Here is an 18,587-nt window from a genome sequence, read left to right as displayed (position 1 = left end):
ACATTTATGTGACTCGCATCTGGCTTCAGCCAGCTGCCACGTTAACCTGCGCTTGGCTGGTCTATAAAAGCACACGTGTAAACCATTGGTAAGGGTTTTATTTTTTATTTTTTTGGTCCTTGTGCTTCACCACCCTGGCTCTGCAGAAGCCAAACAGCGCCAAGATGAGAGAAAGTTATTTTGGGCCAGCAGAGAGGCATACAAAGCTCGCCTTTATACATCTTGCCAAGATTAATTGCTTGAAATGCAGCAGCTAGCCACTTGTGTTGGATAACATGGAAGGTCAGCTGAAAAGTGGGGCCTGTTTTTACTCAGAGTGCAAATGGCAATCAGATTGCCAGATGGTCACAGTAGCTACCTTTAGTTTGACAATATTGCCTCAATCCGTTTGAATTCATTGCGAGTTCCAGTTTAACTGGATTCCACAGAGATTCCAGCTTAACTGTTAACATGGATAGCGATCCACATTTCTTCGAAATATAAATTAAATGCAGAGTATGGGTCTGCTTGCCATGAAGTGTTTAACCTGCTGGAAAATAACAGAGGTAGATTTTTTTCCCCAACTTTGAGGTTAGGATAGGCTTCCCATCTTTCCTAATAAATATCGCCTTCTGTGTGATTATTGTGAAGCATCGAACCAGTAGATGAGACCGAATTTTTTTTATACCTAAAATATGAAATGGTGAAACCCAGTGGATAAAACTAAACACAGGTGGGAGAGAGTCGTCTACACTGAGATTACTCTTAAGTTAAAGTTAAGGATTTTTAAGGAAGTTTTTTTTTTCTTCCTGGAAACTCATAACATCACCTAATGTTATTTGCAATGTGGGGCAAATGTGCAGATAGAATGTATTTATCCTGCGAAATGATCAGATCAAATATTTATCTAGGTATATATCACCCCTCTCTGCGGTGTTCGTGGTGTTTTTTTATTTTTCCCCTGACTAAGCCATTATTTTGATTATTAATTGACTATTAATGTCCTTGTAAATAGACCCAATGGTGGCGTTTGAATCTCGTAAAAAGAAAATAGCGAGATCTTGCATTAGAAAATGAACTCATTTTAATCTCTTCATCTGTGTAGGGTTGGAAAGTGGTGAAGTGATTCTTCAGAGTCCAGCTTCCGAGGCCGAGATCATGAGCTCCTCGTCTGTGATGTTACGCTGTAACATTGACGGACACCCACGGTCAGAAAATCTATATTTACAGAGCAGTTTTTCTTTGAGAAGATTGAAGATTTAAGATGTTTTTAAGATATTTTATATACTTGGATTCATCAATGTTTGATTTTTAAACTGAAGTTTTCTATTTTAGTGCATGCCATGAAAACCAAGAATAAAATAGAGAATAAAATTTCTTATCTTGAAAATGTATGAATGCAACAAGCAACAGATTACACCTGACCTGGAATCCCTCATGAAATACACAAAAGTAATGTCAAACTGACTAAAATGCTAAACATGCTTGCTTCGAAGGTGTTTTAAACCAAGTAAGGGCAATGGGAGCACTGCCAAATAAAGAACTATTAATAATCATGGTATGTTAAATGACCCGCTATCATCGATCTCTTGCTGAAACCTGCAGGCCGACGAATCGTTGGTACAAAGACGGAGTGCTTTTGGCAGAGAAGAGCCACAAGATCAACAACAAGGAGCGAACGCTGACTCTCTCAAATGTCAGTCCTGATGATAACGGCGTCTACAATTGCTGTGCCAAAAACGCTGCTGGCCAAGTGTGCAGCAGCACCAACTTCAACCTTAACATCATAGGTGTGGATTTATTTTTAACAGGAGTGTAGCTACAGTCTGCTTTTAGTTTCAACCTACTTGACTTTAACTATAATCCTTTTTGCTCTGTCTGGTCAAAAAAAATAAAATCTCATAAACTCATTTTATTGATGTCTTCTGTTATAGACAAGAGTTACCCTCAACCAGTGGTAAGGCCTGAAGATCTGGTGGTGCTAAAAAACGAGGAGGCATATTTTCACTGTCAGTTCACGGCTGAGCCGGAGCCCTCTGTCGAATGGTTCCACGATAATGAGAAGATCTCCAACAAGAGTCGGTGTGTGTCGTTGACCTGAACGATGACCCCTTTTTTTTCCCTCTCTCTGTCTGCTTTGTCTGTGCTTGCTAACTCGTGCTGTCTCTACAGTGTGTCTCTGCTCAGCAATGGCTCACTCTTCATCAGTCACGTGAAGCAGCGCAATACTGGACAGTACAAGTGTGTGGCTCAGGGTCTCCGTGGCCCGCCTGTCTCACTGGAAGCCTTTCTGAGAATAGCAGGTAAGGAACACAATAGTCTCCTGCCATTGTGTGAAATAGACTATCATCTGGTTACTCCCTCTAGCAATCCCTGCTTGCTAATAGTCTCATCAGGGGAGGTGAGGGATATTGGGTTTACCTTGTGTGTTATAGACTCGGGTCTTATTATGATGTATAGTCATTTAATGATGATCAGAATTTAATACAGTGTGCCAGAAAACAGCAGAACAGCCCCTGGTAGAAGCCGTGCACAGTGACTTTTTTTTTTCCCATCGCTTGGTATGTGAGAATGTGTCATTTAACACTTTTTGAGATAACATTTAAATGAATGCTACAGGCAGCAGAGAAACCGTTAACACTTACTGAGATCAGCACAACACGGTCTCAGGATACTTGATGTAGAGTCGACTTTTGTCAAGGTGAAAACACTCTGCAACTTTGCATGCTGTCTGCGGTTGCATGCCGGCCGTGCTCCAGTACTGCAGGTGGTGCTGTTGAAATATATTCCTACAACATACAAACGATGTTGAGGTACATTTTTTAGAATAGAACAGGAAATATCTAGTCACACTCCATATTAACAAAGAGCATAGACAATAATGACGTGGCACATTTTCTAAACGGAGGGTGGTGAGTTTAAGCATTGATGAGGAGACAAACTCTTTTGGAATTAGTTTCCCCCCTAATTACCTCAAACAAACACAACATTAACTTAACATATGCCGAGACTTGACTTATCTCGTTGTCTCTATTTTGCTGAAGGTGGCATGGTTGTTGAGCACTGTCGCCTCACGCCTCCAGGGTTGAGGGTTTAAATCTTGTCTCTTGTACATAGAGGTTGCATGTTCTCTCTGTGATTGTTGGGTTTCCTTGTCCTGGTATTCCGATTTCCTGGGATAGGCCCATGACCCTACAAAAGGATAAGCAGAGTTGATGTTGGATTGATTGGTATTTTGCTGCAATGAAATATAAAAGATGTTGAAACATTTCGCTTTAGTTTTTAACATACAGTGTGTGTGGGTTTAAGTAACACAGTCTTCATTGGCCACAGTCCTTAGAGCAATCCTAATGGCTTATCGTGTCCATCACTCTGGTTGCTCAGTGAGAGACACCAGCAGTTTTTCATCTGTCTTTTGAAAAGCTTTGCTCAATGAGAAGTACGTGGAAAGCCTTTAAATCTGCACACAGGTTTTCTGACATTTTGACGTATAGCTGTTTAATAACTGTTGTCACTCAGCCTAGCAAGATGAAAAATTATATGTTTGGAGTTGTGTATTCAGAACCAGCAGAGTGCCTAGACAGCATGTTTATTCAAATATACCAACATTCAGACAAATGTGGGGTTTTTTTTTTGGTAAGGAAATGGTTTCTGTGTGCACGCCTAACCCTAACCCTAACTCTTCACCAATAAGGTGCCAGCACTAGTTCACAGCCTGTAGCTCATTTGAAAAAGCTTGTAAAGCTTAAAATATAGCTTAGCAGAAAAAGTCCAGCTAAAATGATCGTTTTCCTTCTAGCACTGAAATGTTACTGCTTTGGAACCAAGGACCAGTTTGGGACTGGTGCAAAAAAAAAAAAAAAAATTATGCCATGACAACAGTTTGATCCACCTAATTTCCATGGCTCCCATTAAAACAATATCAACAGCATAGAGTGGAAGATTAATATCCAAGAATGTCGAATGTAGAAACAATAGCCTGAAAAGAGGTAAAAAATAATCATAGATCCATATCGATCTCCACTAACCTAAAAGTTACAACACTTCTTAATCTTACATAATCTTCTTCTCCCTCTCTTAGAAATCGATGAAATGCAGGCTCGACAGTCTCGTGTCTTTACTGACAACTCTCTGGAGCGGGTCTCCTGCCGTCCTCCTCGCGGACAGCCTGAGCCTGAGGTCTGGTGGGAGCGGGCAGGTGAGCGCGTGCCTGCCGAGGGACGCGTTTTCCAGGATGGTCTGGATCTTGTGTTCAGCCCGACGCAAGCAGAGGACTCTGGCATCTACACCTGTTTCGCCCAGAACAAAGCTGGACAGAAGAAACAGGAACTGACCGTCACTGTGGCCAGTGAGTAGGATCCTGTCTGACTTCAGTCTAGTTCTTATAGTTAATAGTTTGTATAGCAGTTATATTTCAGCTTTTCCTTAATGTTAATGCTGAGATTGCTTGTGTCATCAATAGCATCACCTGAATGGGTGCAAAAACCAGATGCAGACAGCCAGCTGGAAGAGGGGCATGCTGGGTACTTACACTGTTACACTCGTGCTACACCTGATCCTGAGGTCACATGGTACCGCAGCATGCAGCCAGTTGCTTCTGAGGTTAGTTGAAAGATGAGGTCACATTGTCTTCACATGGTTGAAGACGCATTCTGTCCCAAAATGCTAAAAAGTATCCCAATAACTAGAAAACAGACCAATCTGTTCAGACAATCTAATTGTTTTAGCTAGTACTTTTTTATGTGGATACACACTGTCACCGTGTGTGTGTTACAGTGAACTGTTTTTATACACCTTTGTTTAAAGAAATAAGGGTCAGTGTCCACATCTTTTGAGTACTGTAACAACGGAGTTTAAAATATTTTATTTTGAGATTTTGTTGAAGTAAAATTTCCTTGCTTGAATAGTTCTGTGGTTCTGATCCAGACCTTGGAAACCGTTGCACCCGTTGTGTACAGGTTTCTTAAACGTGGTGTCATTATTTTTGTAATTTGTATGTGAAAAACTTGTAAAAAATAAGTCGTGTTCCGGTTAGAAGCCAGCTCCTAGTAGAATTTGAGAGTTCATGAGAACAAGTTTCTTCTTTCAAAGTTCAGCCTCTTGTCCTTTATTTCATTCTTAGTCTAAACAATCATGTAATACTATTCCTGGGCAATCCTACTATCTTGTAACACATTCTCAAATTGTTCTCTTATGTAACACTAAATCTGATTCTCTGGAGAAGTCTGCCCAGATTCTCTTTAGATTATAACTCACAGTCAGATGAATATCGTCTGAAGAAGGCGGCTACAAAGGCAGGATTAAACTCAGTAAATTTGTATCATGCAGACATCAACTTTTTGGGTTAAACATTTGCTGTATATGATGCACATTGTCATGGTGTGTGTGACAGGATGCACGGTTTAAGCAGTTCCCCAACGGAACCCTGCGTATCAACAGTGTGGAAGTGTATGATGGCCACGTGTACAGCTGCGAGAGTAAAAACGAAGCCGGGAAACTGAGCGCCAACACCAGAGTCACTGTGCTGGGTAAGGTGTGAGTGTGTGTGAGAGAGATACTTAATTGGCAATATTTTATATGAACCGGATGGTTTCCTTTTTTTCCTTGTCATAATTTTTAAAAATATGTTAACTATATTTTACATTTATTACAAATTTTGTTCACTGAATCAGTGTGGCTTTGCTTGGGTTTAAGGTATAAAGTGTGATTGTACTACAACACTGATCAGATCAGTACCTCTGGGTATAATTCAAACCTCAGACCCTTATATTAATACATTCTACAGTACATACAGTTATCCCAGACTTCAGGCAATCATTGACTATTAAAAGTATTAAAAGCAATCCCTATGACTATAATTGTTGGGTTGTTCCAATATTTTTGAGCCTCCCAAATGGCGATGTGTTTGTGTGTATTAAAATGGCTATAATTCCTGAATTGTTAATTTCACACTTTTTGTCAAACCCAATTTCAAATTCAATGTGCTTGTGTACAGAGGATAAAACGTCTTTGTTCTAAAATTTTAAGACTTCATTAACATTTTAAATTTAACACTAGAATGTACAATATTTCAAAATAGTTTTATCAATAATTAAATTAACAAATTGAAATTTAAAAATGATGTTTTCTTGTGTTATGACTGTAACAAAGCACTTTAGAAGGATGCTGTTATTGGAAATGAATCAACTTCCAGGTTTTATACCAGTTATTATACCACTGCACTGGGATGTTTTCCTATAACTCTTGGGTTATTATAATTTAATTAGCTCTTTTATATCTTTTCATGCTTACATGCTATTGCACTCTTTATTATCTCTCTCTCGTCAACACAGAGCGGCTAAAGTTCACCCCGACTCCACAGACTCTACAGTGCCAGGAGCTGGATAAGGCGGGAAGCCTTCAATGTTCTGCCAAGGGCCGTCTGCCTCCCACTATTCGCTGGATGAAAGCTGGTGTGTATCTCCAAACAGAATAAAATTACGAAATATTCTCTGCATTTATATGCTCGTAAAACTGACATTTTATGCAGAATTCACTTTTTTTTTTTAAGGCATTTAGATGGGTTATCAGTATGCATCTAGGTAGACTCCCTTATCTAGAGTGACATACATTTTTTTTAAGTCTCATTATATATCTGAGCAGTTGAGGGTTAAGGGCCTTGCTCAAGGGCCCAACAGTGGCAACTTGGTGGTTGTGAGGTTTGATCCTGGGATCTTCCGAACCATAGTCCAATGCCTTAACCACTGAGCTACTCCCGACCCCCATTAGTATGCATACACAAACAAAAAGTGGGAAATATAATCCTACTTTTTGTTCTTTATTTTGTGTTGCCAGCGGCTTAAACAAGTCAGTTTGATTTGCTGCTTTATGTGACCTCATATAAGTTGTTGCTCAGCTCTGCTGTCTCAGCAGTAGCTCATTAAACATAGACACTGAAATGGTGTGTTTGGAGGAGGAGCGAAGGTCTTGAAAAGTACAGAATATTTCAGTTTTGAGTACACACACGCACACGCACAGCGCCATTTGAGACCTTTATCTTTTTACCAACTGATAAAATATGGGATCTTTTTACCCTACTTTGTGTGGGTTTAATTTTGCCAACACACCAAAACCTAGAAATGGTAGAGTCCCAAAAATAGAGGCCTTGTGACCCCTGCATGCATAAGAGCATGTACATTAAGTTCATGCACACAAGCTTTTATGCCTTTAATTCTGTATAGTTGTATTTGGTTTTTATCACAAACATTTTATGCATACATGATTTAGTATGCATTCCTACAGGGCTACAATTTTTCAACATCTCTTTGCAGAAAGACCCGAGGAATTGTCACAACATTGTTTCCACATAAACTGAATGATGCAGTATAATTCCATAACATTAGGTAAATTGCAAGAATGCTGAGCCAGAGAGTCTTGCAACTCAGAACAAAGACGACATCACAGACAACGTTGCACAATAAAGAAGTGAAAATGCTTTCATTTAGGGAAAGTTAATGTGATAGCTCAGAGATGAAGAAACAATCAATCTGTCATCTGCAGAAAAGTTCCTGTTAGCAAAGTTATCCTTACTCTGAATGCATATCTATTCATATGATGGATGATATTGTCCAAAGCCTTTTAAAGAGAAGATTCGGGGATTCAGGCCAAGCCCTTGATTTTAATGTTTGATGACAGCTCAGATTCAGCACGCAAACGATAATCCCTATATGGCAGAAATATTTCTTAAAAAAAAAAAAGAAAAACACGTCTTGGCCATGTTTTCTGAACGCACCGGTGTATCCACTGAACGCTTTTTTATTATTATTTCTTTTTAAACATTAATACAGAATTTTACTTCATAGCCTGAAGTAAACTAAAGTTTTTATTCTATATGAATTTTATTACTATATTGATTGATGGACAATGGTTTTATTACTGTACTTTAATAAATTCCTACTAGCAAGTTCAGTTAATTTGTGTGGACAGTTCTGAATAACCATAACTACAGTGCATGTTTTTAAACCAAGCTTACAAGTAGAATTCCTGTGTGTATGTGTGTTGGAATTATGTATATATTTTGAAGTTATTATACCCTTAATAATGTGATTGGTATAAAGCAGTGAAGCGTTTTGGAATGCGTCAGTCCAGTAGTAGCAGCTGCTGCTGAAAGTGTTTGTGCATGTGGGAATATTTTTAGATCAGTAAGATAACCGTGTGTATGTTTGCAGACGGCAGCGAGATCCCAGCTTGGGTGGAGCAAAACGGAGGCACTCTGCATTTCTCCACAGTGACACGGGCAGATGCAGGGAACTACACCTGTGTGGCCTCCAACAGCCTGCAAGGAGAGATCCGTTCTGTGGTCCAGCTCACTGTGGCAGGTATAATGCAGCATCGAGCAAAGGCTTGTTACAGCCTAATGAACAGCTCAAGTGTTTATTTTACACAGGCCATTGAAAATGCGCATGGAGCATTTTTAGGATTTATGGGAATGGTTTTCCATAAATCTTCAGAGCCAAGTCCTTCATCTCTGCACAGCATGAGATTTTATTAGAAACAAAAGTTCCCACTAAGTTTATAAGTTTGCAGTTGCCATATACGGAGTTATGAGTTTAAATATAAGTCGTCTTTATAAACACCTGCATTGCTATTTGTTATTTCATTTTATTCAAGAGCGCTGTTTGTATATATTCTACCTGTAATTCATATCAGAGATTATTATTAATGTGATAGTATGTTATAGTTTTTACATTAACACCTTTATAAAAGTTAAATATACTCTAAATTGGTAAAAAGTAAGAAATGTTAAATTTTTAATTGAAATAAAAGGTTTCAGGACGTTTAAGTAAGGAATAAACCACTTGGTAGAACGCTATTACAAGAAAATATCCACTCTGAGGTGATGTGATGTGTTTCCACCCCAGAGTGCGTTATGTTCTTGTAATGTTCTTGTGTTTTACCAAGTGGTTTAAAAGGTGCGTGGCAACAAAAAAGTTAAGGCAACAAACCCCGGCATTACTAATTTCGTTGACTGACTAGACACAGATACTGCTGATAATTTACATGTCGGCTGCGATTCATTTAACTTTATGCAGAAACCTATTTTTTAGATTTCTCTCACTTTGCTTCTCTTTTAGTGTATGTGTCTTTCAAGCTGAAGCCAGAGAACACTACTGTATATCAGGGTCACACCGCAGTGCTGAACTGCCAAGCTACAGGAGATCCTTCCCCCATCATCCAGTGGAAAAAGAAAGATAAATTCTTTGAATCCAACAAAAGCAGGTTAAAAATAAATAATTAAAACTATCCTGTGTCCTGCATGAAAATGGCTTGGCCAGAAAATTCAATCAATTTTGCTGCAAAATTAATTTGGTTTATTATTGATGTTTTTGCACGTCTCTGTGTGTCTGACTTTGTCTGTGTGTGGGTAATAAGGATTCAGATGATGCCCAATGGCTCTCTGGTTATTCATGACGTCAGTACAGAGGACACAGGCAGCTACACCTGCATTGCTGGGAACAGCTGCAACATCGCACACATATCTGCAGAGCTTTATGTCGTGGGTGAGTTGAGGACAAAATCGAGAAAATTCTATTAAGTTCAGTTTTCTTTTTATAACACTTAACAATGGACATTACTGCAAAGCAGCTTCACAGAAATAGAAAATGGGTACACTTGCACGCAGTTTTTGAAGGAACTTGGCAGGTATGTTGTTCCAAACATCAAACTGATCTTCTGTGGATGTACGCTGCCCCAAATCCCTCTGTCTCTACATGTAATCCGAGACAGACTCAATAAGGTTGAGATCAGGGGTCTGTTGGGGCCAAAACATCACTTCCTGGATTCCTTGTTTTCTTCTGCACTGAAGATATTTCTTAATGACATTGGCGATACATTGTCCTACTAAAGTATAAATCTGAGGCTAATTAGGCGCCTCCTTGATGGTACTGTATAATTGAAAAGAATCTGTCTGCAACTCTATTTGCAGAAATGCATTTCCCTAAATTTGTAAGAAACCACCACCACCTTGCTTCACTGTTGAATTGTACTACTCTCTAGCCATCTGCAAACATCCTGCCCAATGCTGCTAGAAAAATATTTTACACTTTGACTCATCAGTCCAGAGCACCTGCTGTCCTTTTTCCTGCACCCCAGTTCCTATGTGCATATTGGAGGTTCTCCAATTCGTTTACCAGTCTGAGGTCTGGCTTTTGGGCCCCAGTTCTTCCATGAACTTCTGGCCAGACTTCTCCGGATAGTAGATGGGTACCACAGTGCCGCCAGTGCTTCTCTGATTGCACTGCTGGACATCTTCCAATGTCAAAGTGAAGTAAGCATGATGTGGCTTTCATCTGCTGTGTGGTTTCCTTGGCCGACCACTGCGTCTACGGTCCGAAATATTGCCCGTTTCGTTGTGCATCTTTAAAGTAGCTTGAACAGCACATCCTAAAACTCCAATCTGCTTTTAAATCGTTACAAGCGAGTTATACTGCATTAGCAAGGTCTCTTCCAGGCATCTTGTTGCTGGGCTCAGTTGTGCCAGCAACAATGTGACCTGTGACATGAAAAGGTCTTTCACAACCTCACCTTAGTATCAAAGTTTGGGTGTTCCTCGCCCCGTTGTAAGCCTTCTACACAACTGTTTCTAACTCGATTTCAAGCTACATATGAAAAGGATGATCATTAGCACCTGCTTGGTATAACTGGTCAATCATACACCTGACTGTAATCCTACAAAATCCCTGACTTTGTGCAAGTGTAGGAACAATATGAAGCATTCATACCTGCCTAAAACCTCTGCGCTGTACTATACATTTAAATTGCATTTCTTCTACAACATATTGCCATTTTTTTTTCCTACATATTACTGGTGGACATATTGATTTATTAGTCTCTGTGGCCCTTATATTATGGTTTTGGTGTGTTTGCGGTGGTAGAGAAACCAGTGCAGCACATACTGGCAGATGATGACAAGACGGCATACAAGATGATCCAGACCATCGCTCTGTCGGTGGGTGCAGCTGTTGCATACATCATTGTCGTACTCGGCCTCATGTTCTACTGCAAGCAAAGACGCAAAGCCAAGAGACTGCAGAACGGCGAGGACAAAGAGGAGCCCGAGATGGAGTGTCTTAACGGTATGTTTGTGCATGTATTTAGAGTATTGACAGTATTCTTTTCTTTAATTTAGAAACCCAAGATAAAAGAATAGACATTAGATTGGATGATTCGCCAGTACTTAATCCCAATTTTTTTTTTTTTTCCCCTAAAGGGGGCACCACGCAGCAGAACGGACAAACCACAGCTGAGATTCAGGAGGAAGTGCCGCTGAACCCTTTGTCTTCTACTGGGAACAACAAACGCCACAGCACTCACGACAAGCTGCAGTTCCCTCGTGCCAGCCTGCACGCCATCACAACTCTGGGTATTACGTGAAAACCTTCCTTGCGAAATGTAAAAAGAAAATAAATTGTGGCAAAGCGTCAAAGAAAAATCCATTTGTAACTCACAGTGCTTGCATTCTTCCTCAGGTAAAGGAGAGTTCGGCGAAGTGCTCCTGGCCAAGGTAAAGACCGGTGCAGATGATGAAGAAATGGCGGTTCTGGTGAAGAGTCTGCAGACCAGAGATGAGCAGGTGCAATCAGATTTTCGGCGGGAATGCGAGATGTTCGCTAAACTCGGCCACCCGAATATCACACGCCTGCTGGGCATGTGCAGAGAAGCGGAGCCGTATTACATGATCCTGGAATACGCTGAGATGGTGAGTCACTCCGCTACCTCCATGTTGACAAAGAGAACAAAGAGTTAGTTTTTCTTTTGTGAAGGTTAAGAAATAAAACAGCATACCCTACAATCACACTTGCATGGTAGGTGGCAACACATGAATTAACTTGCGGTAGGAAACAGTTGAGTGGGGAATTGTCAAACCACATGCTTTCTAGAACTGGTTTAAATGTCCCATATTTTACTATTTTTATTTTAAGTTAACACAGGTCTCAGATCCTCCCCTCAAAGCGTGTGTTCTAGTTGACTCCCTGTATTTCACTTCTTCTACAAATGCACCCATGATTTAGTGCCTATATTCATGAGCTACTTCCACCTACCCAACTACAAGAGAACAGCTGAGCTGAACCACTAAAAGGGAGAAAGGGGTTCTTCATATATGTGGTCACATTTGGGGGAAAGTCTAATTGGCTTCTTTAAGGCCTTCAATACTTAAAGTAACAAAGGACACGAAGGAGATCCAGTAGAATGTTTAAACTTGATTAAAAAGTAAATTTTGCATGGTGGGTCGGCGTAGTCGTCACTTTACACTGTAATGTTTTTTCCATACAATTATGAGAACGGTCAATCGAAAAATGCTTGTCGCTGACGTCCTGGCTCTGTGTAGAGTTTGTACATAGAAAGGAAATGACTACCTGTCGCTTTCTAGTGTGTGGATAGTGCTAGATTGCATGAACGAGCTAGATGGCAGCGTGATGGTGTGTTGTGACCTTTTCAAGTCCTGAATTGCAAAGCTGGATTTCTTTTTGTTGGACAAATCTCACTTCAGATGTTACTGTTTACATGCAAAATTTGTAAACTAAACTTGTCAAATTTATTCTGTCCTTGGAGCATATCTTACCCTGTTCTCTCTTTCACAGGGTGACCTGAAACAGTACCTAAAAATCTCCAAAAGTAAAGAAGAGAAAGTGAAAGTGCTCAGCACCAAACAGAAGGTAAAACTAGTGACTTGATACACAACAATACCCATGAAGCTAAAGTTTTTGTACATACACTGGGTTTCTTTTCCCGTGTCTCCTCCCAGGTGTCGGTGTGTCTGCAGGTTGCTCGGGGAATGGAGCACCTCTCCAATCAGCGCTTTGTCCACAGGGACCTGGCTGCACGCAACTGCCTTATTAGTGCTAAGAGGCACATCAAAGTATCTGCCCTGGGCCTCAGCAAAGACGTCTACAACAGGTGCCTAAAAAAAGACAGACCGTTTGATCTTTACTTGATTCTGATTCATTGTTCACTTTTTTTTATATACATGTCTCTAGTATGATATCGCGGTTGGGACGAGACCTGTGTCACTGAATATTTTGAACATTCTCCTACATGTTTTATCTGCCATATGACTGAAGACTTGCTGTGTGTATCTTTGTATTTGTTTGTAGCGAGTATTACCATTTCCGCCAGGTCTGGATCCCCCTGCGCTGGCTTCCATCAGAGTCCGTGTTTGAGGACGACTTCTCCACTAAGACGGATGTTTGGTCTTTTGGTGTGCTCATGTGGGAGGTTTTCAGCTTCGGAGAGCTGCCCTATGCTGACCTCGCTGACGACAAGGTCCTGGAAGGTAAGAGAAAAGAAAAATAATGATAAATTATATAGCAAAGATAATAACTAAAACATTAATGTTTACTTTATGTCCTCAGAGCCTTTTTATAGTATTATTAATGGTGTACATACTACATACTTGTACATATAAACATCTGAAGCTCTTTTCTGAACAGTGAAGTTTTACCTAGCTTCAGCTTCAGGTCTAAAGATTAAAGTGTTGATTATTCACCTAATTTAGTCATGGCCAATTCCTCTAGTAAAGTTCATCTCCATCACACAGTAAGCACTCATCTGAGTGTGAAGGCTAATGCGCACTAGCATTTACATGTATATTAGCTAGACTAAGGTTAGCAAACCTGGCAGAAAATGTTCTAAACAAAAATTGATAGCAATCTTGCAATGATAGCAAGTGGACCGCTGTGTAGAATGTCACGTCATCAACGGCATCAGTCGCCACTGAAGTCCGCGTAAGACCGCAGCACACAACAATCCCTTTCCTCTGAACTAGACAGCCATTACTGATGAAGTAGGAACACCTGTAAAACGGTCAATCTTTGTACTTAAAAAATCTAACCCACAGTCCAAATTTAACATCCTGTACTCTTCTCTTGGTTTTTATTGGCAACTCATTAGTTAATTAGGTGCATAATCCAAGCTCTCTTGGATTATTAGAGTCATGCCAGTCGCAATCTTTTCAGCTATCCTCATCCTTCATGGCACTTGTTTTTGTCAGTCCAACAGGGAAAGAAACTTTTGAATGATGTGAACAGTTTGACACTCTTTCCAGAGCAAGATATCAGCACTTGGAGCATTTCATGGTGAGGGCTCGCAGGATCAGGGCAAAGCAGCTGTGTGGTCATAAGAAAACCACTTGTTAGTGAAACTTATCAGAAAAAAAGTTGGATTTGCCAGGAAGCAAAATGATTGGTATAGAGTCATTCTGAATTCCATAGACCAGATGTCATTTTTACATTGATCCAATATCCAGAGTTTTGGGAACATCAGGATAAGAATGCAAGTACATGAAGTGATGCACCTATTAGCGTAGTGGCCACTGTACAAGCCTGTGGAGACGGTGTTATGATCAGGGGCTGCATTAGTTGGTCAGGTCTAGACTCAGCAAGTTGATGAGCGATAAAATGAGGTCAGTTGATGACTTGAATATACTGAATGGCCAGTTTTTACATGTATTGATCACTTCATCGTCGGTTATGGCATCATATCACCACAGTGTTGATTATTTTCTATAACAGCGTGCCTCAAAGTGATTTATTACTTACGTATGAACCAAACAAGAACCAAACTGCTAAATGGTTGGATAAATGTATTCTGCCTTTGTCACTTTGAGTCACACCTAAATATAAATTAAAATGTTGTGAAAAACCGAAAGCCACTCCTTATGGATTTGGAAACAGCTACTACGTATGCTGTCTTGCTAACCTTTGTGTTTTCCTTATTTTGCTTCAATGTGTCCTCCAGGTCTTCAGGAAGGAAAGCTGAAGCTCTCCCCTCCACATGGCTGTCCGTCTCGCATCTACAAGCTGATGCTACGCTGCTGGGCCTCAAGTCCCAAGGACAGAGTGTCTTTCAGCGACATCGTCACGGCCCTCAGCGACCTTCCCTCTGAAAGCAAAGTATGAGCAATGGTTCGGCTGCTACGACTAAAGAATCCACAGTCTTTAGCCGTCAAGAGGCTGCAGTCTCCTCATCCTGCAAGGAAAAACGGACTGCTTTTGAACAAATGCTGGATCTTATGTGTTTTCTTAGTCTTTTTCTTGTACATATAGATACGCCTCCAGTAAGTTTGTGAGGAAGTTACTTTATATGCTGGCATGAACAAACAAACAATAAGAATGAAAGAAAAAGCTGTGTGTTTTGAGCTACATTAGTGAAAATAACTGCTTTCACCTTTGCTTGTCAAGCAGGAACAGAACCTGTATATTCACACTAAGTGCATTTGTTATATAGACTGTTAATACCATGCACTGATCAATTTTACATTTTTTTGTATTATAGAAGGATTGTTCCAGGAACCTCGTAATTTATTTTAAAGGTCCTGTGTTTTTTTTTTTTTTTGTTTTTTTTTTTTTTTAAACAAACATTTGTACTGTACAGAAAGGTACTGTTTTTGTATTCCTCATGTTATTGGTTAGTTACTTGTTCTTTTATGTAATCCAGAGGATTAAAAGGTTTTACAGTGTGGTTGAAAGGTTATACAGTGTGGCCCAAAAATCTGGATCCATAACTAGTAATGTATTTAAAGGTATAAATTGGAGCGAAGGTTCAAATTGATCGCCTCTGACTTCGTGGCACTTGTGTATACGCTGAATACAAGGAACTCTTTTTAATGTTCGGGTATGATGTTACAGCAGTGACTGCCGAGTACAGATGACTCCAACGTAAAAAGGCAAGTGGTGGTTATGTCTGATTTTATTCAACCCTCAGGTTGTTGGTCGCTGATCCATCTTTAATCTGGAACAAAAAGAAATATCAAATTTGATGTTAGGAAAAATATCTAGGGATGCAGACGTTTTGGCCATGCTGTATACATGACTAGACGTCACTGGTGATAAAACATCAGCTCAAGTGCCTGTAAGATGAAGGATAGCCTTAGTACACACTGAAAGCTGTGTCTTTTTTCTGGTTTCTTTGTTTTTATAAATTTTGATTTTCTTTCAAGTTACTGTTACAGATATACACGTGTTGGTTTTGATACAAATGTGGAAAAAAATTACAAAAAAATTGTGAGCCACAGAAAATAGCATCATTATATGCTAATATAATAAAGGTTCACCTTTTACAAAGATGCAAGGTCTCTCTCTCTCTCTCTCTCTCTCTTTAAATTAATTAATTTATCTAATTTTCTATTTACAAAAACAAGTCTTGCTTTATCCACCAACAATTAATCAGTAAAAAATCCATCCAGGTAACTACTTTGCCATGCTCACTAAGGCAACAGGTCACACCCTTTAACACCAAGGCACCTGAAAAGCAGAGTTATATACAGTAGGTATATATGTACAGTGCTGCGAAAGTGTTTGCCCCTTCCTGAATTTATTTTTTTCATATGTCAGTTAAATGATTTGGCTCACCAAAAAAATATTAATATTACACAAAGACAACATGAGTAAATACAAAATGCAGTTTTTAAATGACCTCATTTATTAAGAGGGGGAGGGGTTACTGGTTTTAACCCTTTCCAGACTAATACATGTCAATTACTTTGTTTCTCATGGGTTCAATTTCTTTAGTTTTATCTTTTAGCGTGCTTCACATTGTCAAAGAAGTTCTATGATTTTTGATTCAACAGGCCTGTGTGTGTGAAATGTAACTCGGTTTTCCAAAAATCACAGACCATTTATAATCTAACAATGTAGGATTACATTTTCACACAGGGACAAAAATGTTTGAATGACTTTTTCTCCTATATATAAAAAATGCAGGTGATTCAGTAAGCAAACTGTTAAAATATCCTGATTTTAGTACTGTGCTGGATTGATTTTCTGATGACATACCTAAAAAAAAGTAGATAAAGAACATTAAACCATATTAAATTCTGGAATTTTCTTCACTATCAATAACGAAACTATCTATCAATCTATCTAAAAGCAGTATCAGTCTAGTTCAGTCGCTAGAGGGCAGTATTAATCTAAACTCAAATGTGGCTCAGCCATAATGAGCTCTGCACAGTGGTGCACTTTCCTATTAATTCCTCCATGAAATATAATTACTATATTAAATTCTTTTTCGATTGTTTTTTGCTCATCACTGATCGACTGCTTGACTTGACTTGGAATGTAGCGGATATTTTGCTATGCACAGCTTAGCAGCTCCCCTCAACCATGTCTACCTGTTAATCACCACTGACCAAATATTATTAGTGTTGTATTCTCAAACGAGCAAATGCGCTAATATAGCACTGACCCCTATATATCATACACAGCATTTTAGTATTGTGAATTGATTATCTACCAGTTCATCTACAAGTGTTCTCGGACTAGGTGTGTGGGGAAAAATAGATGGGCCCACAGACATAACAACACTTGCATACACTACACAAAATGGCTCCAAACCATCTACACAGTGTAGCATCATATTTCCTAGTGGATATGTTTTTTTTTTTTTGTTTGTTTTTTTGGATTGAAATTTACATTTAATTCCAAATGGGTGGAAAATTTTGATTCCAACTATACCTGCAATTCATCCATATAAAAATGAAAAATGCATGCTTAGTACAAAACAGACAGGTGGATTATAAACTGCACAAATCAGGTCAGTCTTAAAGAGTGCAAAAATCATAAAGGTGGAAAGAAAGCAAAAGAGGCTATCATCATTTAAATGTACCAGGGAAACGGGAGATGGTCAGTACAGAAAAAAGTTCCTGGCTACAGGGAGATCTAATGGAAAGACAGGATGTTTGGTTGCCCACGATGCACTGGTGTGCCATCCAGAGCATTTATCCTGTCTTGCATCCAGTGTTGCTCTTTCCCAGCATAGTCTTCTGACCCACACTGATTCTGACCAGGCTGAAGCACTCACTCATTTGGTTTGCATGTATGTGAAATATATATTTGTAATGGTATCAGCAGTTTGGCCACAACTTGCAGTTATTTCTACATTCTAGAACAATACTGGAGATTTCAAAACTATGAAATAATGCATATGGAATTATGTAATTACATAACAACAGTTAGTGGTTATTTTAAGACATGAGGTCAGATGTTCTGGAACAGTTCTTGCAAGAAGAGTATTGTTAATTAGATGAAACTGTCTCCAAGATAAAACTGAGACCATCCCAGCAAAGCAGGTTCAAAACTTACCTCTGCTGCAGTAACAAAGTTACCAGACTCAGATTAGAGCTGTTATAAAGGCTTTGAAGAACATAAGTAGCTATCTCTATATCGACTGCTCAAAGGAGATTATTTTACATTGTGAATGCCTTCAGAATTGTTTTACAATGTAAAAAAAAAAAAACTTGACTGGTAGTGTAGTTTTCTATTCAATCTCACATACTGATGGATAGACATTTGTTATGTCATTTGTTTATAATATTTGTTTATTTATAAAATAAATACATTTACCAATTAAACACGTATAATTGTCATTTCCCCCCAGATATTAGTTTAGGTTTGACGTTAGTGTTCGGTGACGGTGTTAGTACAGAATTAATGACGAAAGCTTAATTCGATTAAGCTCCTCACAGTGGCTGTGTTGTGACTATAGTGATGTGTGTGCGCGTGCACGCACGCGGGCGTGTGTGTGTGTGCGCGCGCGCGCTCCTCCCGCTCATCCTCTGCGCGCGCTGCAGTTTC

The 18,587-nt window shown here is 39.4% G+C and overlaps 1 protein-coding gene across 1 annotated transcript in view; it reads left to right on the top strand.

The window, feature by feature from the left end:
- The window catches only part of ptk7a (protein tyrosine kinase 7a), a 35,529-nt gene extending 19,448 nt beyond the window's left edge, over positions 1 to 16,081 (top strand). Inside the window, exons 3-20 of the mRNA XM_053513867.1 lie at positions 1,085 to 1,187; positions 1,585 to 1,769; positions 1,914 to 2,061; positions 2,152 to 2,282; positions 4,061 to 4,327; positions 4,442 to 4,581; positions 5,372 to 5,507; positions 6,312 to 6,431; positions 8,187 to 8,336; positions 9,093 to 9,237; positions 9,391 to 9,518; positions 10,893 to 11,093; positions 11,228 to 11,380; positions 11,487 to 11,716; positions 12,600 to 12,674; positions 12,764 to 12,915; positions 13,113 to 13,291; positions 14,755 to 16,081. Coding sequence (XP_053369842.1) covers positions 1,085 to 1,187; positions 1,585 to 1,769; positions 1,914 to 2,061; positions 2,152 to 2,282; positions 4,061 to 4,327; positions 4,442 to 4,581; positions 5,372 to 5,507; positions 6,312 to 6,431; positions 8,187 to 8,336; positions 9,093 to 9,237; positions 9,391 to 9,518; positions 10,893 to 11,093; positions 11,228 to 11,380; positions 11,487 to 11,716; positions 12,600 to 12,674; positions 12,764 to 12,915; positions 13,113 to 13,291; positions 14,755 to 14,915 — 2,804 coding nt within the window. The 3' untranslated portion in view covers positions 14,916 to 16,081. The remainder of the gene's footprint in view (positions 1 to 1,084; positions 1,188 to 1,584; positions 1,770 to 1,913; positions 2,062 to 2,151; positions 2,283 to 4,060; positions 4,328 to 4,441; positions 4,582 to 5,371; positions 5,508 to 6,311; positions 6,432 to 8,186; positions 8,337 to 9,092; positions 9,238 to 9,390; positions 9,519 to 10,892; positions 11,094 to 11,227; positions 11,381 to 11,486; positions 11,717 to 12,599; positions 12,675 to 12,763; positions 12,916 to 13,112; positions 13,292 to 14,754) is intronic.
- The last annotated feature ends 2,506 nt before the right edge of the window (positions 16,082 to 18,587 follow it).

The sequence above is a fragment of the Clarias gariepinus genome, chromosome 15 (assembly GCF_024256425.1).
Source record: "Clarias gariepinus isolate MV-2021 ecotype Netherlands chromosome 15, CGAR_prim_01v2, whole genome shotgun sequence".
NCBI lineage: Eukaryota > Metazoa > Chordata > Actinopteri > Siluriformes > Clariidae > Clarias > Clarias gariepinus.
This window is presented reverse-complemented; position numbering and strand designations above follow the sequence as displayed.